Source organism: Macrotis lagotis, chromosome 3, assembly GCF_037893015.1.
Source record: "Macrotis lagotis isolate mMagLag1 chromosome 3, bilby.v1.9.chrom.fasta, whole genome shotgun sequence".
Classification (NCBI taxonomy): domain Eukaryota; kingdom Metazoa; phylum Chordata; class Mammalia; order Peramelemorphia; family Peramelidae; genus Macrotis; species Macrotis lagotis.
This window is the reverse complement of record NC_133660.1, coordinates 217,115,330-217,139,866: the sequence shown is the minus strand read 5'-3', so window position 1 is coordinate 217,139,866 and position 24,537 is coordinate 217,115,330. Positions and strand designations below refer to the sequence as shown.

Genomic DNA, 24,537 nt, shown 5'->3' with positions numbered 1-24,537 from the left:
TAAGATCATTGTTGCTTGTGCTACTCTTTTGTTCTGGGGCTGTAAAAAAAAAGTCAGCCTTTTCTATGTGATATTGAGAGTGCTAAGTCTAGACTAGAGAGCAGCAAAGTTCAGAGTAGATCTGGACCTGAGGAGGAAAATCTGGGCATCTCTACAGCAATACCGTTCCTCTCCCTTTGGTTGACTTGGCATTTCAGAAGCATGGGAAGTTAGAGTGCTCTACCTCATTCAGGATATTTCTAGACCCAGTGTTCTTCAAAGTTCTAATCCCCTGATTATAGGAGGAAAAATTTCCTACATTCTATTGATATCATGAAGAATTATTGACTAATAAAATCCTGGAATCTAGCTCAAGGGAAGGAAGAGGTAGTTCTTAACCAATGCCAACCACTTGGGAAGAAAGTATCATGGGGACAAGCATGTCACCACAATGCTAAAAGAAAGGCAAAAGAATAAACCTGTGATTTGAGAGATCAAAAGATCTAGGCCAAGGCCTCAGCCCTTAGTGTGGGTTATAAGGACAGTGAAAATCTGATGGACTGCCACTCAGTAATTCCCAACTTTGTTTTCCTTCTGAAAGAGTCCAAGTCCTTTGGGTAGTACCACAGTGTTGCACTTTGTAGAAAAAAGGGGACTCATCCCAATGTCAGGGGTTTGCTCATCAAGCAACCTTAAGTGTGTTTCTCTTTAGGGAGAGTCCAAAACCCTTAGGGTAAAACCAAAGGGCAAAAAGTCTGTATCATCTTCTCAGGTGAAATCACAATTTGCCAAAATCCTGTTGGGACTGCCATTCTAGCTACTCCATTTAGGAGGATAGTTCAAATCATAGAATAGAATTAGACTAGAAGACTATTTCTGGGGACAAAGGTGGGACTGATGGAAGAGAATGATATTGACTGTTTAGGAATGATTATGAATCTTTTGGTGGGTTTTCTGAACATTCTGTGGGGTTAACCAATATCTGTGTTGTTATCTTGAATGTTCACATAGAAGTAGGAACCCTTTTAATCAATGTCTATAGAAATCTAGATACCATTGATATTGGATTTATATTCTAAAATTTCCCATAAGAAATTCTGGAAAAAATAAACCAAAGACAATGATTTTTGAGAGGTTACCAAGATTGAATATACCTCATGAAAGCCTGGAGCCTTGGGTTCTATGAATTCAATTTTGTACAAAAAAGAATAATATAAGATAAAATATAATAGATCTTTTTGAAGTAGATTATGAAGGGTCTTGGATGTTAATATAAAAAGTCTGTATCTGATTCTGTACTGAATGAGAAGCCCAAAACGTTTCTGAGGACAGAAGTGACATTATGACATCTGTGTATTTAATAAAAATAGTTTGTAGTCTGCCTAAACTATATCAGACAGAAAAATACATTTAAAAAAAAGTACTCTATATATTATTTCATTTGGTTCTCACAACAATAAAGTGATGAATATGAATGTGTGTGCGTGTGTGAACAACTAGGTGGCACAGAAGATAAAAACACTGAAGCTGGAGGTAGGAAGATCTAAGGTTTCAGATAACTACTAGCTGTGTGATTCTGAGCCAGATATTTAACCTCTGGTTGCCTCAGTTTCCTCAACTATAAAATGGAAATAGCACTTACCTCCCAGGGTTGCCATGAGGATCAAATGAAATAATATGTGTAAAGTGCTTAACATAGTGGCTCAGAGTAAGCACTATATAAATATTAATTCTTACATAGGCACAAACATATTAATGTACATATAGCCTTCACATATAAATGAAACTCTGATGTATGTACTATATGTACATGTACATAAAAGCCTATATGTGTCTGTTAGGACATTGTATATTCCTATGCGTGCATCATATACATATATATACATATATATATATATACATATGTATATATATATGTATATATGTGTTCGTGTGTGTATGTGTCTCTGTGTGTGTGTGTGTGTGTATACACATACTTCCAAAATGCCCACATGTATCAAGAACTCCATTTTATGGTCTTACTTGTGGTCGTGCTCCTGGACTTCAAATCAAGAAGTCTATCCACAATACCACCCTGCCTTCAGGCAAGGAAAAAAAAACTCCCTAGGAGGCTATTAAGATAAATCCAAAAAGATAATAATGAGTGCCTTTAGCAGTGGGAGTGGAGAAGAGATAAAGAATGCTAGGAAGATTACCAGCTTGAACTGGATAGGATTTTGGCAGTTAATTGGACGTGGGTGGTATTTAAAGAGAAGAAGGGGAGGGGGGAATAAGGGGGAAGGGGGATCAAAAGCTTCTAGATTTAGAGCTAGAAAGGACCTTAAAGCCATCTGGTCCAACCCCCTCATTTTACAGAAGAAACTGGAAGAAGAATAGAGGGCAGGGTGGGACAAAGAAGAAAGAAGAGAAAGTCAAAGATGACTCTGGGATAGAACAAATAGGCAGCTCTGAAGGTGTTTACAAGAGCATTAACAGAAAGCAATTCCCTGCTCACATGTAGCCCTGGTCAAGGTCAAAGACTACTCTGGTTTATTCCTGGGTCCAACAAAAGTCCTTTGAATTCTGACTCAGATTCTTATTTTTAACCCTTCTTAACCTTCAAATAATACTAGCACCCACTTACCCTGTAGAAAGACACAGCTTTCTCTCTTTCCCAAGAACCATTGAAGAATATGTCTCCAGCAGCTTCAAACATTTCCAATCCCAGGCTGGGATCTCCAGTGTAGAGGGCAGCATCTTGAGCCACCTACAGAGAATAGGGAGCCTTTTAATGATTCCCAGCTTGTCAAAGTAATAAATTTCCAATTGGAAGGGCCCATTTCCAAGCCTATTAATGGTTCAACTTGGTTCAAAAGCAACTCTTCTCTCTGATCACACATGGAGGCCTCCCTCCTCCTCCTCCTCCAGTTATTCAAACCACAAACCCCTGCCCTGTCCCCACCATTCCCACCAAATCAATCCCCCATATGCACATCATAGGAATAAATTGCTGTTTTAAAGAGACAACCTCTTTCTGGTGGTCAAAAAGCAATAGGAGAATATGACCTCTTTGACCACTGTTGTTACTTCTCATTTCTTGAATACTGTCATGTACTTTATAAATAGAAACCCTGTGATGCAGGCCATGTAAACATGATTATGTCCAGTTTACAGGAGAGAAAAAGTGAGACTCAAAGAATTCATGTGATTTGGGTGGGGTGACATAGATCGGAAATGTCAAAGCCAGGATTTAAATATCAATCTAACATTATGTTAAAATCTCAGCTCAGTTAGATAGGGGGGCCAACAAAAGGTGATAGACACTATTAAGCCCTAAGACTAAAGCAAGGGGAAAGAGAAATTAAGAGTGGGGGAGGGTGCTCAAAGTGGGTATCTGAATAAGAGAGACTAGAAGAAACAGTGATTCTGGGACAAAGACCTAAAAAGAAGAGAAAAATATAAATAGCTTACAGTTATCTAGAGCGCTGGGTTTTATTATATATATATATATATATATATATATATATATATATATTTATATATATATTTATATATATATATATGTAATCAATCCTATTTGATCCTGTCTACAATACTTTGAGGCAGGTAATAGAAATCATATCCTTCCCATTTTACAGATGTGAAAAGTAAAGCTCAGAGAATCAATCAAATAGTAAACATTTTATTAAATGCCTGCCATGTATCAGATGCAAAGGCTGACACACCCAAAGTCACAAAGTGAGTGGTAGAGCTGAGATTAAAACTCAGGTCTCTTGATTACAGAATTATAACACTATGTATACTTAAGGACAAAGAGGTTCAGAATAAACAGTCTGATTTCAAAGCATTAACTTGAGGATATGGAAAATTTTAGCCACAGAAGAGTCCTCTACCCTCATTACACCACATGTAGAGCACTAGATTCAATTTGGAATCTGGAAGGAAGACCACAACATCAGAGAGGTGATGCCATGAAAATTTGATTTGAGTGAGGTAGATCGGTGTTAAGTCACCAGCCTCACTTTCTTCTTCAGAACCATTTGAGTCCAGTGGTCAGATAAGAATCAGGAGAACTGGAGATGGCCCCAGATGTGAGGGAATCAGGGGTAAGGGACTTGCTCAAAGTCACCCAGCTAGGAAGCATCAACTATTTGAGATAGGACTTGAACTCCCATCCTCCTGATTTTAAGGTCAGTGCTCTGTCTACTGCACAACCTAGCTGAATTTGGAAAATATCGAAGATGAAAGGAGAACTAGAAGCTATGTCCTTCAAAGATCAAGGAATCTTAAGACTGGAGATCAAGGCTTGTTTGTGGAGATGGAGGTAAGTGGTAGGATTCTGATTCCTGTCTAATTTTTTTTTGAAGAGTTGTATAGAAGCGTGATAGAAGTCCAGATTGACTTCTATCCAGTCTTTTTTTTTTTTTTTAGGTTTTTGCAAGGCAAACGGGGCTAAGTGGCTTGCCCAAGGCCACACAGCTAGGTAATTATGAAGTGTCTGAGACCGGATTTGAACCAGGTACTCCTGACTCCAGGGCTAGTGCTTTATCTACTATGCCAACCTAGCCACCCCAAGATTGACTTCTTAGAGAAGAAAGAGGATGAATGGATAGAAGTTATAGGGAGAGAGATTTCAAGTTGATAAAGGGAAGAACTTTGCAACAATGAAACAGGCTATGGTAGGGAGCAGTCTGGTGGCCTGTCTTGAAGCAATATTTTCCATGACACTTGTGATTTGAGTAGGCCATAGTCTTAAAGAATTTTGAGGTCTCTTCCAATTCAAGAGATTCTCTTTTATGATACTCCTTGTTTCAAATAATTTCTATAATAGAGAAAAGCATTGATATATGGGAGCTGGAACTCCATTTATCAAGTCTGTACTGACCTACCTTGGGGTTTTGGTATAGGCTTCCCAGAGAAGGGAGCCCTGTGTTGAAACTTATTAAAAAGGTAGATTTTTTTGTGTGAAAACATGCCTTAAAGATATAAAAATTGAGTTGTAAAAACTTAAATACACTACTACATCCTAAATGAATATAGTTTTACAAAAATTTATAAAGAAAGCATCATTATATATCTAATCCTCTGTTCCTCTGATTCAGAGCTGGAAAGAACTTTGTGAGCAATGCTTTTGTTTTCCTGGACAATTAAATGCTTATTATATAGCAGGAACTAGAAAGCAAGACCTGGGAAATTGAAGTAATTTGTACAGTCACCCAGGTAACAACATCAGAGCTAAGATTCAAATCTAAGTCCTCTGATTCCAAATTCACTACTAATTCTATTGCTACACAATGGAATCTTCTGATCAAGGCCCTATATATCCACTTGTCCTTGAGAAGTCTAATCCAGTGGGTATTGGAAATAAAGAAAGAAGTGCAAGCAAGCCCCTGGAGCTTATCTTTAATATGATACCCTTTAATATTCTTCATTCTTGTACAATGCAGTTCCAGTGGATAGAGTCCTGGACAGGATGTTGAGACGACCTGAGTTCAAATCCACCCTCAGATATTTACTAGCTATGTGACTTTTGGCAAATCATTTAACCTCTCCCAGGCCAAATATCTTCATCTGAAAATGATAATAGTAACTACCTTACAAGGCTTGAAAAATAAAAAGAGATATATGGAAAAACTCATTACTTTAAAAGTTATATAATACTATTATTAGTAGTACTAATAATGGTATCAACTTGCTTTGAACCCACCAAAGTAGCATACTTAAATTTAACTTCAGTAATCATTCATAACCTCAACCCACCTGAATGTATAGATCTACTAATTCAGTCTGTCTTAGAATGTAATAGATCTTTCCTGCCTGGAGCCAAGCATATGCCTCTTTTTCTTTCTTCTGAAGGTCTATAAATATTCCAAGACTTCTCTTAGTATATTCAAGGGCTGACTTGTAAGCTCTGAAAAAAAATTAAAATTACAAGAGATTCATGACTACTTTTCCACACATTAAATTTTAAAATAGAATTTTAGAGTGAGAAAATCATCTAGTTCTACCCTTCATTGTATATAGATATAAACAATTGCAGAGAAAGAGAAGTGAATTGTCCAAGGTCATATATTAAAGGGCAATGAGGTGGCACAGTGGATATAGCATAGGGCCTAGAGTCAGGAAAACTCATCTTGATGAGTTCAAATCCACTTTGACTTACTTAATAGTTGTGTTGTTTGCCTCAACTTTCTCATCTGTAAAATGAGCTGGAGAATAAAAGGATAAACCTCTCCAGTTTCTTTGTCAAAACAAACAAACAAACAAATGCAAAAAAGGGTCAAGAAAAGTCAGATATTACTGAAAAACAATTAAACAATAACTAAACCCATATCAAGTGAGAGAGAAAACTGGGATTTGGATTTGAGCCTGAATCTCTGTCTACAGACCCAGTGCTCTTCCTATAAAAGGCTACATTTTGCCAAAGGCTATTTTTCAAATATATTGTGAACTTTTTCTTGATGAGTCTTCAAGAAAGGGAATAGATTTTCTAGCATTCTGTATTATTTTTTTCCCTCATCTGCCAACCCACACTGCTAGTAGTTAAATTCTCATGTAAAATTTCTTTCCACTAAATATACTGTAAGGAGCATTAGCCAAAATCCCTGTGTTGGGTGGTCTTCCACATTAGGGTTCATAATTCATCTGTTGTAGGAAAAGGCTTTAATTAGGGGGAAATGGGGAAAAAAGCTGTATTAAAAAAACAAAAAGAGTTCATATTGAGAGATAATATTATATTTGTATAGTACTTTATTTTCATCATCATGCATCTGAATTGACCAACCTATGTTTGGTGAATGCCCATATTAGTAACTGGCAGTGCCTAGCTAACTAACCTGTGTAATCTAGGCTAATAATAACTATTATTGGGGGCAACTAGGTGATGCAGTGGATAGAGCACCGGCCCTGGAGTTAGGAGGACCTGAGTTCAAATCCGGCCTCAGACATTTAATAATTACCTAGCTGTGTGGCCTTGGGAAAGCCACTTAACCCCATTGCCTTGCAAAAACCTAAAAAAAAATAATAATAACAATAACTATTATTTATATAGCGGATATTTAGCAGATGACCAGATCTCCTAAGATAGAACCATGCAAGTGAGATGCCAGTTCTCTTATCTCCCAGAAGGAGATTTAAAATAGCACCTCCATCTTAGGAAATATGGGCAGTTGCCAAATACCCTCCACATTTATATAGATTTATAACTTTAAGGTTTACAGAGTATTTTTATATAAGTTATCACAATTGATCCTCATAACAATCTTTGGCTAATAAAGTTCTCCTATTATCCCCATTTTGTAAATGGGGAAATTGAGGCAGACAGTGGTTAAGTGACTTGTCTAGGCTCACACAGCTAGTCTGAGGTTTGATTTGAACTCAGGTCTTATTGACTCCAAACCTAGCACTGTATTTCACCATCTAGCTGCTTTGAGTTACTTCATTTCAGTACAGCAAGATGCAATATGCATCTGCAGTTTTATGTACAGTCCTTTTTGGTTCTATTATGTTTATAGAATGACTATTTTATTTGATGTTTACATTCAAATTTTTTTTAAATTTTAAAATGGTACAAGATATACTGGTATACTTATCAGTCTAGTAAAAAAGTAACTTAGTCTGACCTTAAAAGTAAGATTCTACAATAGTAGGAGTTAGGAGACAAAAGTCTTGGCTCTGCCTCTGTCTTTCAGTCTTAGGCAATTTAATTCCTCCCACATTCTTTCTGTAAAATTAGGGAATTGGACCAGATCTTTAAGGGCTCTTGTAGCTCTTTTCAGTCATTTTTCAGTCATATCTGAGCCTTTGTGACTCCTATTTGAGGTTTTCTTATCAAAGACACTGGAGTATTTTGCCATTTTCTTCTCCAACTCATTTTAAGATGAGGAAACTGAGGCAAACAGGGTGAAGTGATTTGGTCTGTGTTCCAAACTGTCTGATTCTGGATTTGAACTCAGGTCCTCCTGATTTTGGACCCAGTACCCCACCCACTGTACCACTAGCTGCCTGAATTTAGTTCTATTTCTTAGTCTCTTTAAAGGTTGACAACCTAGAGATCAGCAGCTCCTTTTGCATGTGACCATATCCACAAACATCAAGCCATACCATTGAGTTCCCAAACCATTCAGCCTATTTAATACTTCTCACCTTTCTGTACCTAAAGAAAGATACAGCTGACTGATGGTTTCCAGTAGCTGCCCTTCTAGCACTTTGTCTGACATCTTTCTAGCCAAGGAGAGTTGATATTCATTGTAGATGACACACTGGGCCTCATTTGGCATGATGGTGTTGTAGAAATGGCACAGCAACTGGATTGCTTGGAGCTGGCCTGGGAAAGTCAATAATAAGGGAAGAAAGAAAGAAATGGAGAGGAGCAAAGACCAACACAGTCTATCTATAGCCATATGGTTTAATTATATTTCAAGAGTTTTGACCCAAAATAAAAATAGCCTGGAATAGACAGTGAAGTAAGGGGGGAAAACCCCACAGTCCATAACAATGGCAGGGCATATTTCTTTTGTACTTTACAAAGATGGTTGAGTTGAATTGAATTTTCAGTTTTAAAATACTTTTCTTCCTAACAGTCTTGTGGGATAGGTCATACAAGTGTCATTATGCCCATTTGAGAGATGAAAAAACTGAGGTTCAAAGACATAAAACCTACTGAGAAAAAAATGGCAAAATGATTCCTTTGGAGTGTGACATTTTCAGTCAACATTCATTAAAAGTTTCATAAGGAAAAAAAAAACGTGTTTTATAAGTTTGAGGTGGGTTTGGGAAATGGGTCCAAGGAAGTCCTAGAATTCTGGAATAAATTCTTCTGAAAGCTCCCAAAGCCTGATTATCTCGTAAGGTCTGTTTTAATTAAGTGATCTCATGTTCTAAGTCCCTCCTCACTTTGACTTTCTTTAGTTTTGTATCCAGACCTGTAAGCAGAGAATTTTTGTGCTTGAAGCAAAGATCATTCAAAAAAAGAATCCTACTGTGAGATGAGGGGCAGAAGGTGGGAGAAGGAAGCAGGAGGTTTCTTTGATACTGAAGGTCTTCCATTGTGTCACTGACTTTTAAATCACAGCAGGCTGGGACAAAAGCCTGTTCATTCTTTCATATTTCTGACCTCTACCTGTTCCTCATGAAGCCATTATTTGTGGACATGCCTTTCCACTCCACTATTAGACTGTCATCTCCAAACTATATCAAAGGGGGGAAAAAAAAAAGAAATGAAAGGATAGAAAAAAGAAAAGAAAGTAAAAAAGAAGGAGAAGGAAAAAAAAAGAAGTGATGGGAAAGGGAAAAAGAAGAAGGAAAGGGGAGGGGAGGAAAGGGAAAGGAAGAAAGTATAGGGAAGGGAAGAGAAAAGAAAGGTGAAAAGAAAGGAAAGGGAAGTGAAAGGGAAGGGGAAAAGGAAGGAAGGGAAATAGGAAGGGAAATGGAAGAGAGAAGAAAGGGAAGGAAAAGGAAAGGAATACAAGGAAAGAAAGGAGGAAGGGAAGAGAAGAGAAGAGGAGGGAGGGAAGAGAAGGGGAAGGGAAGAGGGAAAGGAAAAGAAAGGGAAGGAAAAGGAGAGAAAAGGGAAAGGGAAGGAAATAAGAATTGAATCTAAAAGAATAAGAAGGGAAGGAGAGGAGAGGAGAAAGGGGGAGGAGGAGGAGAGAGAAAGGGAAGAGAAAGCCAGATGGAGTAGAACTTTAAGCAGGCCCAAAAGGGAATAGAACAAAAGCATTTCCTTTGTTGTTTATTATTGCTTTGTTTGGTTCTGGCTTTTTTTTATAAGTGTCATATATTTTGATCTGGAAGGACCTCAAAGACTATCCAATCCAAATTTCTCATTTTACAGGTGAGAAGCCTGAGATTCAGGTAGCTTAAGTGGACTTGCCCAAAGTCACTTAAGTAGTGAACAACTAGAGTTTGAACTGAGGTCTTTTGACTTTAAATCCTGTGCCCTCTTCCATAATTCCCAATACTTAATACTTAGATTACTCAGGGTCCCCTATTTAGCACCACAACATAGCAAATGGGTTAAAAAAAATAACTGTCTTGAACTAGAAAAAAAAATGCAAATATGTTCTGATTCTGAATGAGTGCCCAGGAGAGATGGAACCAATACTTACTTTCAAGGTGACTCATTTCCATGGCCACCAGGAATGCCCATTCATAATAGCACTTTCCTTTCTCCTGTTGACCTCCGCTGGTATAATGCTGCCCCAGCCAGAGGAGAACCTGGACGAATTCTCGGCCACACACAGTACTTGGAAGTTGGGAAAAGAGTTTTATTGCTTCGATAAAATAGTGTTCAGCCAGACCACTGGCATCCAAGTGAAGACACAGAGCTCCAAAGTTCGCCAGGACAATGGCCTGGTTCTGGACCTCGCCAAGCTCTTTGGAAACATGGAGTGCTTTGTAGTAACCCTCAGCTGCCCTCTTTGTTCTGTTCATCCTTTTCAAAGCAATGGCAGCCATGTTATAAATAACCCCTAATTGTTGAGGGCTACTTCCAGAGGACTCTACAATGGACTCTAAGATCCCCAATGCTACTGGATTTTGCCTATGAAGGATGTATAACCAAGCAATAGAAACTAAATTGTTAATAACCCAGCCAATGCTGGTTGAGTCATCGGCTTCCATGGCTTTCCATCTGTACTCAATGGCCTCTTCATATCTCCTGTGGTGGCTATAGAGTTCTGAAAGACTACAATAAATGGAACCACAGAGCTTTCGCTCCTGGGAAGTTGATGCAGAGGATAGAGTTTGCTTGAGATAATGAGCAATTTGTGAAGGAAGTACATGGTCCACCTTCCTCAGGCTGTAAAGTTTGGGGGTATTCTGAATGACCAAGTTGACACTCTCCAAGGAGCTCATGAAAGTTCTTGAGCTCTGGAAAGAGGCAACTTTGATACAGCTCAGCACAAGGTGGGGCAGACATTTTCTGCTGTAGATCTCCCCAAGATGGAGGTGACAATCTGTGGACCACGAGCTGTCCCATAAACCCAGTTCACCATTCAAAAGAAGCAACCTCTCCAGGAAGGGCAAGGCTTCTTCTGACTGCTTGAGGTTAATATAATGCTTAGTCAATAGGAAACAGATCCTGGCTTCAGCCTGTTGGCTTTCCTGGCTTAAGATGACTGTCTTCAAAGCAAACTTGAGGAGATCAGCCTCCATTTCTGTGCTGCAGATATAACTCGGAATTCCCAGGAGCAAAGCTGCTACCTTGCCAAACACATGTGTGCATTTCTCTCTGTTTTTCTGTTTCAAATAAATGGCAGTGAGGTTGGTGTAAATAGCAACCACAAGGTAAAGGTCACTGAAGCTGCCTCTCAATGCTCCCAAGGCTTCTTCAAAATAAACCCGAGCCTGGGAGAGTTTGAGTTTTTTGACACATAGCCTCCCAAGGAGAAAGCACAGTCTTGTCAGGGCCATAGGAAGGTTGGCCTTCTTGGCGGCCACCCTCGCCTGCCCAAAGAAATACACAAGTTCTTCCTCCTCAGCATATCCATCAAACATGGTGTTCAGACATGGAAGAGAAAAGTCATACAAGCCCTTATAACATGGCTTATATTCATCCTCATTTAGGAACAGTAGCAAGAGAAGAAATCTTTCTGGGTTGTTGTCATTTTCTTCTCCTTTGAGACAAAACTGGGGTTCTTCAGGCATGGACCAGTTCTCTGGAGCTGATGACCAAGCATCTGTCCCTCCCTGGCTTTCTGTCTCTGGAGGGCAGAGCTGGAGGGCCTTGCCTCTCTCTAACACAACTTTCACCTTTTCGGTCACTGGGCCTGGGTCAGAACTCAGAGGAGGCTGAGGCACTTCTGCAGAAGAGAAGAGGGTTACAATGTGAAAAGCACTTCAAATTGATAAGGCACATTTTTATGATTTGGAAATATTTTTTCATTTGATCCTCACAACCCTAAGAGATAAATGCTCTTATCTTTATGGAAGCTAGGAGGTATAAAAGATAGGATGCCAAATTTGGAGGTGGGAAGACTGAGTTTGAATCTAGCTCAAAGCACTTATCTGGGTGACCCTCCATGAGTCACTTAACCTCTCTGTTTCTTAATTTCTTCATCCATAAAATGAATCTAATAATAGCACCTAACTCTCAGTATTGTTGGATCAAATAAGATTATATATGGAAAGAATTTTCAGACCTTAAAGATTGTTACAGATGAGCAAACTGAGGCTCAGAGAGATCAATTGACTTACATTGCATCACAGGGCTTACTTTGAGTCACTTCTTTCCAACTCTGCATACAGCACTCTATCCACCATAAAAACTGAAGGTGCTAAAAGGTGTTTCTTGTTTGCTTAAAGTGGTCTCATTTTGATGAGAAATACTGAGGAATCACCCCACAGATTTAATAAGAGAATGATTAAAAATTTGCTTAAGTTAGAGACCGATTGAAGAGCAGTACAAGTTCAGTGTTTGATAGAAAGTCAGCTTTTGGTCCAAGTGATACCCAGTAGTAGACAGTATTCCACATTTTATTTCATATTTCTTCTCCAAAAATCTCCCCTAGTTCCCTATTCCTTACTAGGCAAAGTGCCTACTCTGTCAGGCACTGATGGAATGACCCAGCCTGGAGCCTCTTTATCTTTTGGATAATCCACACTTTTCACCAAATGGAATTTTTCTGCTCTCTGGTCATATCTTAAACCCTCTTACCTTAGGGCAGCTAAGTGGATAGATGGCACAATGTATAAGCCCTGACCCTAAAATCAAGAGGATCTGAGCTCAAATTCAGTCTCAGAAACTTGGCACTTACTAGCTGTGTGACCTTGGGCAAGTCACTTAACCCTGATTGCCTCACATCCAGGACCATCTCCAGTCATCCTGATTTATATCCGGCCACTGGACCCAGATGACTCTGGAGGAGAAAGTGAGGCTGGTGACTTAGCATAGCCCCCCTCATTCAAATCTAAGTCCCATGCTGGTCATGGCATCATCTAGTCATGGTCTTCAAGAATTAAGGACAACAAATACAACAAGGCCCCTTGGTTCTAAGTCTCTACTTGAGATGTCCTCTATGCCTTTTCCTCTATGCCTCTGATTTCTTCCATTCCCCTTGAAGGTCAACTCCTCCATGAAGTCTTTCCCAGTTCTCTCAGGTGATTATCAGTTTCTCTATTGCACCCCACAGAACACTTGAAGAACATCTTGAGAAAGAACTTAAAATGCAATACAGATGGGGAACTGTGATTTCTGGTTGGGATTTCTGATATGAGATGCTGAGCTACAACAACCCAATCTTACTTAGACTTTTCTCTTTTCTGTAACTCGCAAAGAATTCTGTAAATAGTAGGTACTTAATAAATGCACCCCATTATCAATCAAAAAGAAGACATTGAATTAAAGAGGAAAGCGTTTGGAGGGAAAGAATAAAGACTAGAAACAGACTTGTCTGCCTTAGTTCTACAAAGAGGAAAAAATGTTCAAAACAAACTGTCTCTTCGGTGATCTCTATAGATTTGGGATAAAAGTACAAAATATTGTTGAGCAGCCAAGTTTTAAACTGTTTTTCCTTTATTAGATTAACTCATCATGATGTGGCTGCCTCTGACAGCCAGGGAACAGTTGCCAAGATTTCTACTTCTAATGTTCTCCTCTAGGCATGTTGAGATCCAGGGAAGTCACTGTTTCCTCTCTTGCCAAAAAGGAATTTTGCAATATACAGAACTTTGCACCTTAAAGAGATAGCTAGCCATTTTCTCATTTCCTCCAACAACATAGAATCTGAACTCTAAGCAGGGGAGGGAGAGCATCTAAACCAGATGGGTTTACATGGAGTCCTTTGAGATCTAAATCCTATAAATTAAAAATTTCCCAAGAGCCACAACTCAGATTTCCCCTGAATAAAGAAAAGAGAATTTTGTATTTGCCTTGATTCTGTTTCTTTTTAGGGTTCAGCACATTTCTCAAGGCAAATTGAACTTTTTGTCAAACAAGTTGAATCTGGAGATTGTCCAACCACCAATTTACACACCAAAGATAAACAAGCAGAGTTTCAGTCTGAAGAAGGGGTTTTCCAATACCATCCTTGAGACAGCTTAAGGAGTTTTAGTCCATTTCTAGGGAGGGGCTTTGAATGTCCCAAGTTCTTTTTCAGAACCAATAGAATGTCACCAATCTTACTTGTGAGAATTAAAAAATCTCAGAATTTAATAAGCATTTGAGGTCAATATGTTCAACTCAAACCATCCATTGACCATCTTTGATGCAAGAGTTCTCTTTTACTTGAAACATTGTTTTAACCCTTCTAGTAAAGATGAGCTTATGAACCCTTCTAGTAAGGATTGAACCCACCCTAAGTAATCTAATCCATGGTCAGACAGTTCTGATTGGTTAGGACTTTTTTCTTCTACTGAGTTAAAACTTGCTCCTTGTGATTTCCACCAGTTGCTTCAGATTCTACTCTTTTGAAACAAAAACAGAACAAACTGAATCACTCTTCCATATAGAAGTATAGAGTTGAATATATGAATACTTGTTTTCTAAGTTTCCTTTTCCTTGTAGTTAAAGTAGTAGTATATTTACTATACTGGAAGAGCCCTGAAGATACTTTTCTGGCTAGAAATTTTATGATTCTCAATTCCAGACATGTTCTCTGGCTGTCTTCCACGCCTGGACCACTCTCCCTCCTCCAATCTGACAAGTGAACTTAAGAGTTCTAACAAAAATCTCATCTCTTACTGGAAATCTTTCCCAACCTTCTTAACCCTAGTGCCTTCCTTCTGTCAATTATTTCCCCTTTATCTTGTATATCTTATGTATTGTTTGCATTAGATTGCTGTTGTTGTTTGTCCTTCATTCTGGAAGAAGACCATCATATCAGGGAAGTGATACGATGACATGCCCAAGAATTGGATTTGAGTGAGGTTGTTCAATGCTAAATCACCAGTTTTATTTTCTCCTCCAGAGTCATTTGGTTCCAGTGACCAGATAATAATCCAGATGATTGGAGATGTCCCTGGATGTGAGGCAATCAGGGTTAAGTGACTTGCCCAAGGTCTCTTAGTTAGTGTCAAGTATCTGATGCTAAATTTAAACTCAGGTCCTCTTGACTATAGGGTCAATGCTCTATTTATTACACCACCTAGTGCACATATGCATAGGATTATAAACTCTTTGAAGGCAGGAGCTGTCTCCTTTTGTATCCCTTTATTTAACAGAGTGTCACTTAAGAAATGATTATTGATTTAACAATGGATCCTCTATATGACTGAATAATTGAATAATTTTGAAAAAGCATTTATTAATTGTTTATTATAGGCTAATAAGTTTCACATTATGCTCTATGTACAGGGAGATCCCAATTATTTTAGATAAAGCATTTCATCAGAAGAGGTGGAATTCTTTGAATTCACATAACTTATTTCCATTATGCTGGAACCAATAACCATATTTTACATAAATTATATTTTTGAACAGTGTAAATTCAAGTACCTGTGACCACTTCAGAGATCATTATTCATACCTATTGGGATGTAACTGTAGATTCACCTATCAGCCCATTTTCCTTGAATGAAACTCTACATATGCACGTTGGTCTAGTGAACATATTTATTAGCAACATTTCAAAGGTCATACCTTGTTCTTGGGATTTCTGAAACTCCATTTCTTCTAACATGTCTAAATAGGAGAGTGGAAAAAAAAAGAAATGATTCAGCAGTGGGATTATGGTGGAAAGAGCATTATAAATGGAGTCAGATAAAAATCAAATGGAAAAAAAAACTGAGTAAGATTTGGTTTCAAGTACCACTTGCTAGCAATGAGTCTTTAATTAAATTATGTCCATTTTATGACTTAATTTATGACTTAAATTCTTATCTGACAAACAAGGATGATGAGAATCACAAGTTTTGGCCTGTTTGCCTCCTAAGGTTGTAATGAGAGATCCATTGAGACCTAAGAGTTGTTCCATAGTGTCTGGGGAATGGAGGTGGGTTGTGAACATATGATACATTCTATTTTTATTACTAAGCTGAGTCCCATGGTATTCATTTAAGAAAGTGTTAATGGTTATACTATGTTTTAGACCTTTCCTGGGATGTGCTATATGAAGGACATCACAGAGCTAATATACTTACCCATACTATATGCTGTACAAACAGTTGATGGGGCTGTTTTCCTTAATAATCGGATTACATCATCTTCTGAAAAGTTCTTTTTGTTGATGAAAAATGACCTTTCCTCCTCATCCAGAAAGATCACATTTGCTAACCTACAAGTTAGGACATATACTGCATCAATTTTATTTCAAGAAACTAACATGACTTAGTTTTCTTGAAATCTCATTTCCACAAAACAAAATCCCATTTCTAAGGTCCTTTGTGGGGCTTAAGACCCTAGGTTTATAATAAAATTTAAGACTTTTAACTTTAGAACAAAAATCAAACCACTAAAAGGTCAGAGGAAAATGTGACATTTTTTACTTCAATGAAAACATGCCCATATTACTATAATACAAAAAGGGAAGCAGCTAAGATTTGGGATTAGGAGGGCAGTATCTGCTGATAGTACTCCTGATAAGGGCACTTTTCCACTGAGGCCAAATTTTTATTTTATTTTATTTTTTTAAGGAGAGTCAACATCTCTTGGTTGGAGTTTGTTTTATCTGACCCATTACACTGCAAATATAGAAATTCTTTGAAAGGAGGGGGAATAAAGAGAGCTTGGTAAAGTCTTATGAAAATAAAACAATACTCCTCTGGGATTTTTCAGCTTGGGTAGCTTCCCATTGTGTAAGTCTGGGATCTGTATGTCCCTGGGGAAGTTCTGAATGGAGAGCCAAGCTATGAGCTGGCCAAGGTCTTGCGCAATGATGATTGCGTGACCTGTAAGTCTGAATAATAGAAGAAATTAAAACACAGTTGAATAGTCTATAAATAATTATATATGGATAGTTGACCCCAGCTATAAAGAGACATGGGTGCAAGATGGATCACTTGAATTAGGGACAAAAGACTTGAGAATGGTAGCAAGCTCTGCCAATTATTAGCTTGTGACTTTGTCAAGGTCATTTAGTTTTCTTAATCACCTCTCAGTTTTGTTTTTTGCAAAAAGAGGTGTTGAATAATGCTGATAACAATTACAAGAGCACCTGTCTTTTCCAAAGTGCTCTAATACTTGCAAAATCATTTATATTATTTTATTTACTCCTCACAAATTATATACAACAAGAGTTATTCTCTCCATTTTACAGATGAGGAATCTGAGGCATAGAGAGACTAATTCAAATAATGAACAGGAATGTTAGGTGAGATTTGAACACAAGAATTTCTAGTTGTAGGTGTACCCATTTTTTTTTTATTATTCCACACTATCAAAGACCATCCCTAGTCCCTTTTAGTTCAAATATTATTTCTCTGGTAATCTATGGGTTGGTCATTTTTCAACTGCTATTTCAGGCTAAACAACAACCATAAATCTGGGTAATAGCAAACTACTGTCCATCACTGCACAAAGGGGTATGGCCATAGCTTAAAGAAGATGTATATTTCTCTACTTACCTGGAAGCTTGGGGACATGTTTGAATGTGACTAGTCTTCACAAAGCCAACCTTGTCAGTCACCAAATGCCTCCCCAGAAACCAACCCAGGCAGGGAACAAGAACACCCAGGATCTCGATCTGATCCCCATCCTGAAAACTCATCTCCTCTGGTACTTGACTACAGTGATCGATTATGGCAAAGCAGGTGCCTGTAACTAGAAAAAAAAAATGTCCTAAGACAATAAAGCAGAGGCTTCTGCCAAGCCAGAAAAATCCCTTCCTAAATCTGGTAAATAATTTCCTCCTCTTGGATATTCACTGGGCCAACAGTGACCCCTGTTTCTACTAATGAGAATATTTTCAAGATATCTGCATTGTTTCAGGGCAAGAAGATGGAGGGGGAGAAGTATGAATGTGTACCAGAGTTGGAAGAAATTTTGGAGCATTGATTTTAATACTTAATTAAAACAGGAATCCTCTCCTCAATAACATCATCAAGAAATGAATGGGCATCTAGATTTTATTTGAAGACTTCCAGTGAAGGGAAGCTCCCATGGGAGCTAGAATGGCCTAGCAAAATGAGCAATCCTTTTGGAACATAGTATCTAAAGTCATTTCTTGGCGATATTAGTAGCTATATGATGTTGGACAAATCACTTAGACTTTTTGAATCTCAGTTTTCTCACCTCTAAAGTGGAAATAAGTATTTTACCACCTACTTCACAGGGTGGTTGCAAAAGTATCATATTCATAAATTTTAAAACACTTTATAGAAATACCAGCTGTTATTCCATTACATCTAGAAGAAGTCCATACCATTGTTAAATGATTTTGTTAGAAAATATTCCACTATGATTTACCTAAATCTGCCTCACTTTAATTTACTGTTCTTAGTTTTTTATGCTTTTGTGGGGCCAAGCACAATAAATCTACGTGGAGATTGGCTCTCATTGGGAAGAAACATAGTAAATGGAAAGGGTCAAAGGAGTTGGATTCAAATATTGACTCTGATACTTAGTTCCTATGTGACCTTGGGCATGTCACAATCTCCCTAAAACTCAATTTCTTCAAATGTTAAATGAGATAAGTATACTCAATGGCATCAAATGACCCTGCCAATTCTAAATAGCTAATGCCTAATTCTTTCAACAGAGCACATTTAGTATAATCGCCAGTTTCTTTCCCTTCAGGTCTCTTTCCACATTCACAACATCTCAGAACTAGAAGAAACTTGAGAAGCTATTCTCATCCAACTTGTATTTGTCCCAGGATCTATTCTTAAATAACCCCAACCTTTGCAGCCCTCCCTTTGTCTTCACTGGTTCAATCAACCAACTATTTATCAAAGTATCTATCAAAGTTCTTATGAAGCACCTGCTTGTGCCAGTCACTGTATTAAGTGACGGATATATATGAGGCAAAACTGGAATGGTGCCTGTTCTCAAGGGTCTTAAATTCTTCATCTTCTTGCTCTGCAATGCAGATGTACCTCAAGGCTCTATCCTTGACTTTTCCCCTCTCTTCATTTTCCTCCTTTGATAGTCTTATTCATTTGTACAGCTTTAGTTATCATCTCTTTGCAGAAGATTCTCAAATTTATATTAGCAACCCTAACTTTTCTGCCAGGCCCTCATCTCCAACCAACACTGGATATTAACCCCTCCCCTCAGTCTCCCAAAACCTCAAATTCCTTCTATCTCAGACAGAGTTTATTCTATCTATACAGCCATATCTATAACCTTGGGATCATCTTTTACTTTCCATTTGCCTCCTTAAACCAATGTATTACCATTTCCTATTCCATCTTGGATAATTCCATTTCTATTCTCAAAGTCACCACTGTAAGTCAGACCCTCAGTATTACCATCTAAATTGTAATAATCTCATTTTAGGGCTTCTTGCCCCTACTATCTACCCTCCTCAAATTCATCTTTTAAACTGATAGATAGTATTGACTGTATAAATCCTCTGCTCAAGAAATCTTTAGTGGCTCCCTATTACTCATAAAATAAATTTCAGACCCCTCAGTCAGTTATCCAGGTTCATCTACAAAGTGGTACCACCCCACCATTCCAACTTAAATTCATATACATGCACTTATATTAGGGTTCCAGCCAAATGGAGTATTTCTCTGTTCCCTGAATATGTATACACATTTCTCCATGCTTTTTGTGATGAGATTACCAGGGTCCTCTGCACTCTGACGCCATGTGAATCAGGCTGGGTTTTCCCTGAAAGGAATAAGGTTGGCCTTGGGCCTTGATTGTTCTTAGAGGGCTTTCACACTTGGAGCCTAGTCCATATGAATCAATTATTTTTATCCTGCTAACTAGACTACTTCCACAAGGTGTGTGTGGGGGGGGGGGGGGGTCATCTTCCTAAGTGCTACAGTATCATTGTTTAATATCCTTATTATATTCCTCATATTAAATATATACTGAATATCTATATATCTACAGTGAATATTCCTTCAAAAACTAAGTAAACTTTTTATTTAACTGTTGAATGATCTACTCATTTCATTCTTACACCAAACCCAAACTAAAAGGTTACTGATGAACTGATCCATTTTTTTCTTTGCCCACACTTTTCTTTTCACTAGGAATACTATCATTTCCTCTTTTCATCAACTGAATTTCTTTCTATACTAAAAACCCAACTAAAATACCAATTCCATCTGAAGATCTTCCCTGACCTCCACAGTTGTAAGTAATTTGTCATCTCCGTTTTCATTAAGCACTTTGTTTTATCCTCTGATATAATGAGGTAATTATATATTACTGCACTGGTATCTTATCCTCTTTCCCATCTATAAGCTCTTTGAGAGTAAGGTCAATGTTTTACTTAAACTTTGGATCACACCAATTTCTAGCACAATTCTTGCCCACAGTAGGTACTTCACTTCAATTGCATGTTCCTAAAGAGGAAAATGTAAGAGAGTTCTTTAATTGAATTATTTGATTAACTTGTAAAAAATCCAGTTTGGCAAGTGAACAGCAGGGCTGTCACATTCCCACCTTCTTGTTTTTGAGTCACTTTATCTCTTCCTCATATTTCTATGGGACTTATTCTCTTTAAAAAAAAAAAACAAATAAACCAAAAAAAACTATAGTGGGGATTATCACCTCCATATATGAATATGGAAACAGAATAGATTAGGCAAGTGACTTGCCTATGACTTTTCAGCGGGTCTGGGTCAGAGCTGGCATGGAAATACACACGTCCTAACTTCTAATTTAGTCTTAAACATAAAATCATAAACTCCTGGAGCCCAATGGGAACTCAGAGGTCATCTTCTTTAACTCTTGGCCTTAGGAAGGGAACCTTTCACACCCTCGGACAAGTGGTGATCAAGCCTTTGCCTCAACAGCTCTAGGGACAGGAAATTTGTTACCCACCATGGCAAGACATTTGTTCTATTTTGGGAGTTTAGGTAGAACAATAATTTTATCCTCAGGATAGAAATCTGGTGATGACAAAATTATAGTCCTAATATATTTGCATAAAGATGTAAATGAATCTGTCATTACATTGCTTTTTTCACACAATTGTGTGGAATTGAAATTTCAGGGGTGGTTATAAAATTGGGAAACATGAGGAGGTGTAGTGTAGCACAAAAACCATTAAAATCAATAGAATTATCTCTGACTAGCTCTGTTAGCATGAGCAAGTCATTTCACTGAAATAGTTTGGCATAGTGGAAGGAGTCATGGATCTGGAATTAAAGGACCTGAGTTCAAATCCTGATAATCTTGAGACAGTTAATGAATCATTCCAGGTCTCAGTTTCCTCCTTTGTAAATTGAGAGGACAGGATTAGATGAACTCTAAGTTTCCTTCCAGTGCTAACTTCATTGACTGCAAATGTTTTTTTTCTTCTTTACATCTCAATTTTCTCTTCTGGAAAATGTAAATATCCCTGGACAGTTTCTCTCACAGGACTGTTTTGAGCAAATTGATACATAAAAAGCAAAATATTATTGAAGTGTGGTCTTGAATGCAAGCTACAGCATCGGAGGTCTATACCCTCTTAAGTCCAGGATGAATTCCACCATAGATTAACTTGGACTGAAGTTCTATATCAGACTAGTGTCTAAAATGAATGATATAGATGTGGTCATAAAACACATTCAATAAAATTAACACAATTTAACTCCCTGGTATAATGTTGTTTTGGGGTTTTTTTTTGCTTTGTTTTAGTCTAAAAACGATTTTTGTTTTTGATCTGAAAGTGCTTCAAGAGTTTGTACAAACTAGAAGGAAAGGATGGTGGCCAAAAAAAGTACCCTCAAAATATTTAAATAATGAACACTATTTGAAACAAAATTTGAAGTACTTGCCTTTCATTTGTTATTTAAATTATTATTAGGGAAAAATGAAGAAGCATTTCTTTAGCATCTGCTTTGTGCTAAATGATTGATAGGTATTATATCATATTATATCATTTGTTCAAAGATTCTGAGTTCATTAGTCCCCCATATATGAACTTGATACAAGGTGATGATTGCCATTAAGTGGGGAAGAAAATTTTTTGAAAGGTTCTGTAGAAAACATTTAACAATTATGTGGTCATTGGAGTGGAAATAATACTGGTTTTGAGAGTTGAGAAACCTTAAATGTTAGCCTTAACTTGACATTTTGTATGTGAGCATGGATAAAAGTTGCTTCATTTCTGACTCAGTTTCCTCCTCTGTAAAATGTGTATAATATCTACCTCACTTAGCTGTTCTGAAGGAAATGTCTATTAGACATTTAAGACAGATCTAGAAGACTTATTAGACATAAGCTGTCATAGAAACATAGAACTAATGATCATTCACAAATTTTAGAGTCATACAATATCAGAACTGGAAGAATCCCTTAGCAACAATCATCTGGTTCCACCCTGCCTCCCCTGTTTTATGGAGGCAAAAACGTAGGCCCAGAGATAATACTTGCTAACATCACACTTGATGTTATTATTATGTTATCTTCCATTGAAGGAAGACAATTTTTTTCTTTATTTGCTTGTTTTCCTGTTTTTGGTTGCTAAAAAGACAATAATTTCAATAAAATGATATAATAGCTTTGTTGAGTCTGACCCAGCATATGGGTGACATTGCATCATCTTATCTATGCTAGGTGATTCATGTGGCAGCTCTTCCAGACACATTCAGTCCAAATTAAGTTTTTCAGTTCAACTGAAATTAATTAGACATGGCAGAGAAAGGCAAACAAGATTTTTTACCAGTTTGATTGTAGATTGTGGATTCATCAATGAAGATATCTACAGGATTAGACTGCACCTTAAGAGACCACCTTTGGGAGGAAAAAAGAGAGAAATCTTTAGAAAATACCTATGCACATCAAAGGAAAGACCCCAAATAACCTTGCCTTTGACTTCCTAGGTGGATTCATAAATAACAGAGTTCTATCAACTTTTATCATTCCAGGCTGGGTAGAGACAGGAATCAATTAAAAAATGTCCTTCAGAGAGCAGACTGTCTAATGGAAAGGGGTAGGGGACATCATGTACATATATAGATATATAGAAAACAGCTCAAATGTGAAGTTGAAAGGGAAAGTAATAGAATCTGAGCAGAGAAGGGATAAGGAAAACCTTCATGTAGAAGATGGCACTTAAGCTGAATCTTAAAGAAGAATGGAGATACTGAGAGGTAGAGAAGAGAAAACAATCCACATATGGTTCATACAAGACTCCATTTGGTAAAAAAAAAATTTTTTTTGGCTTTTGCAAGTCAAGTTAAGTAACTTGTCCAAGGTCACACAACTAAGAAAGTATTGTGTAAGAGGCTGGATTTGAACTCAAGTCCTCCTTCCTCTAGAACCAGTGCACCATTCACTGCACCACCTAGCTAACCCAGGTGAAACTCTTAAGAACAATCATAAAATAATAAATTTAAAAGAGGAAGAGACCTGAGAAGTCATCTAGTCCAAGTCAACCATAGCCACTTTCAACATTTTATAGATGAGGAAGCTGATGCCCACAGAGGCTTAGTGACTTGTCCAAGGTCACATAGAAAGTGACAAAGCCATCATCTTTTGAGTTCCCTTCCTGATCTTACATTCTTCCTGATATTAAATTCTAAATTTTCTTTCAACTCTGGCATTCTGTGTTCTAATGTCCTTGCTCATTTACCCCTCCCTCACTGAACCTCAGTTTTCTCATCTGTCCAATGGAGATAATGAATCCTGACATAGCTTCTTCAGGTAAAAATCAAATAAAATGGTCAAATATGTATTAGGTACTTACTATGCAAGAGGTATATAAAAAATAAAAAATAAACAATGAGATATTACCTATTATTATTCCTTCCGCCCAACCCCCATCATTCAGGCTCAACAGTACAACCTAATAACATAAAACTTTTTTGCTAAGTAGACATAAGAGAAGATTTATTTCGGTACCTACTGATGAAATGGAATCAAGAGTTCCTCAGACACCCCTTCAGTTGACTTTGGGAGGCTATCAGACAGTGGCTGGACAGTCTGCGTCAGTACCTTCAAACAGCTTGGTGATGCAATCTGGCAGGGCTGGCCAGTCTTCCTTTCATGCCTTGGAACGATGATCTCTCTTATTTGGTTGTCAGGACACAATACAAAGAATGACCCTTAAAATGTATCAGAGGATTTTCTTTCAAGTCAGCAAAAAGAAAAAATTTATTGATATATTATATGGTTTTATTTCTTGTGAGGTTTTTTTAATCCTTGTTAAATCCTATAAATATGATTAGTTCAAGGTGATTTCAGTCTTTGGATATGACCTTTAATGGATAAAATTTGTTTTCATATCCTATTAAAATATCTTTTTTTCTATGTAAACCAGATAATTCTCCCCCCAAAAAGCCCCACTTCATTTTTCAGCAACTTTGCCTTTTTTTCTTCAAAAAGTAGTGAATTCCCCATCACTGGAGGACTATCAGTTAATAAGCATTTATCACTAGGTAGGAGGTACTATTCTAAGCACATTTCAAATATTATCTCATTTCAGTCTCAAAATAACCTGGAAAATTAAATAACCATTATGCTATGTAGTAACAAGTAGATGTTGGAGCTGTACAAGTGATGAGCCTGACTTTGCATAGAGTCAATCTCAT

The 24,537-nt window shown here is 37.5% G+C and overlaps 1 protein-coding gene and 1 long non-coding RNA gene across 6 annotated transcripts in view; one reads left to right on the top strand and one right to left on the bottom strand.

The window, feature by feature from the left end:
* SH3TC1 (SH3 domain and tetratricopeptide repeats 1) overlaps positions 1-24,537 on the bottom strand; it is a 120,537-nt gene that overhangs the window by 11,063 nt on the left and 84,937 nt on the right. For all 5 annotated transcript variants that reach the window (XM_074229845.1, XM_074229846.1, XM_074229843.1 and 2 more), the window contains 9 exons: positions 23,853-24,051; positions 22,668-22,738; positions 17,461-17,656; positions 16,039-16,172; positions 15,539-15,580; positions 10,068-11,762; positions 8,104-8,284; positions 5,719-5,869; positions 2,603-2,725 (listed from right to left, as the gene is read on the bottom strand). In XM_074229845.1, coding sequence (XP_074085946.1) covers positions 2,603-2,725; positions 5,719-5,869; positions 8,104-8,284; positions 10,068-11,762; positions 15,539-15,580; positions 16,039-16,172; positions 17,461-17,656; positions 22,668-22,738; positions 23,853-24,051 — 2,792 coding nt within the window. The remainder of the gene's footprint in view (positions 1-2,602; positions 2,726-5,718; positions 5,870-8,103; positions 8,285-10,067; positions 11,763-15,538; positions 15,581-16,038; positions 16,173-17,460; positions 17,657-22,667; positions 22,739-23,852; positions 24,052-24,537) is intronic.
* The window catches only part of LOC141518124 (uncharacterized), a 120,700-nt gene that overhangs the window by 49,492 nt on the left and 46,671 nt on the right, over positions 1-24,537 (top strand). The gene's annotated exons all lie outside the window — the stretch shown is intronic.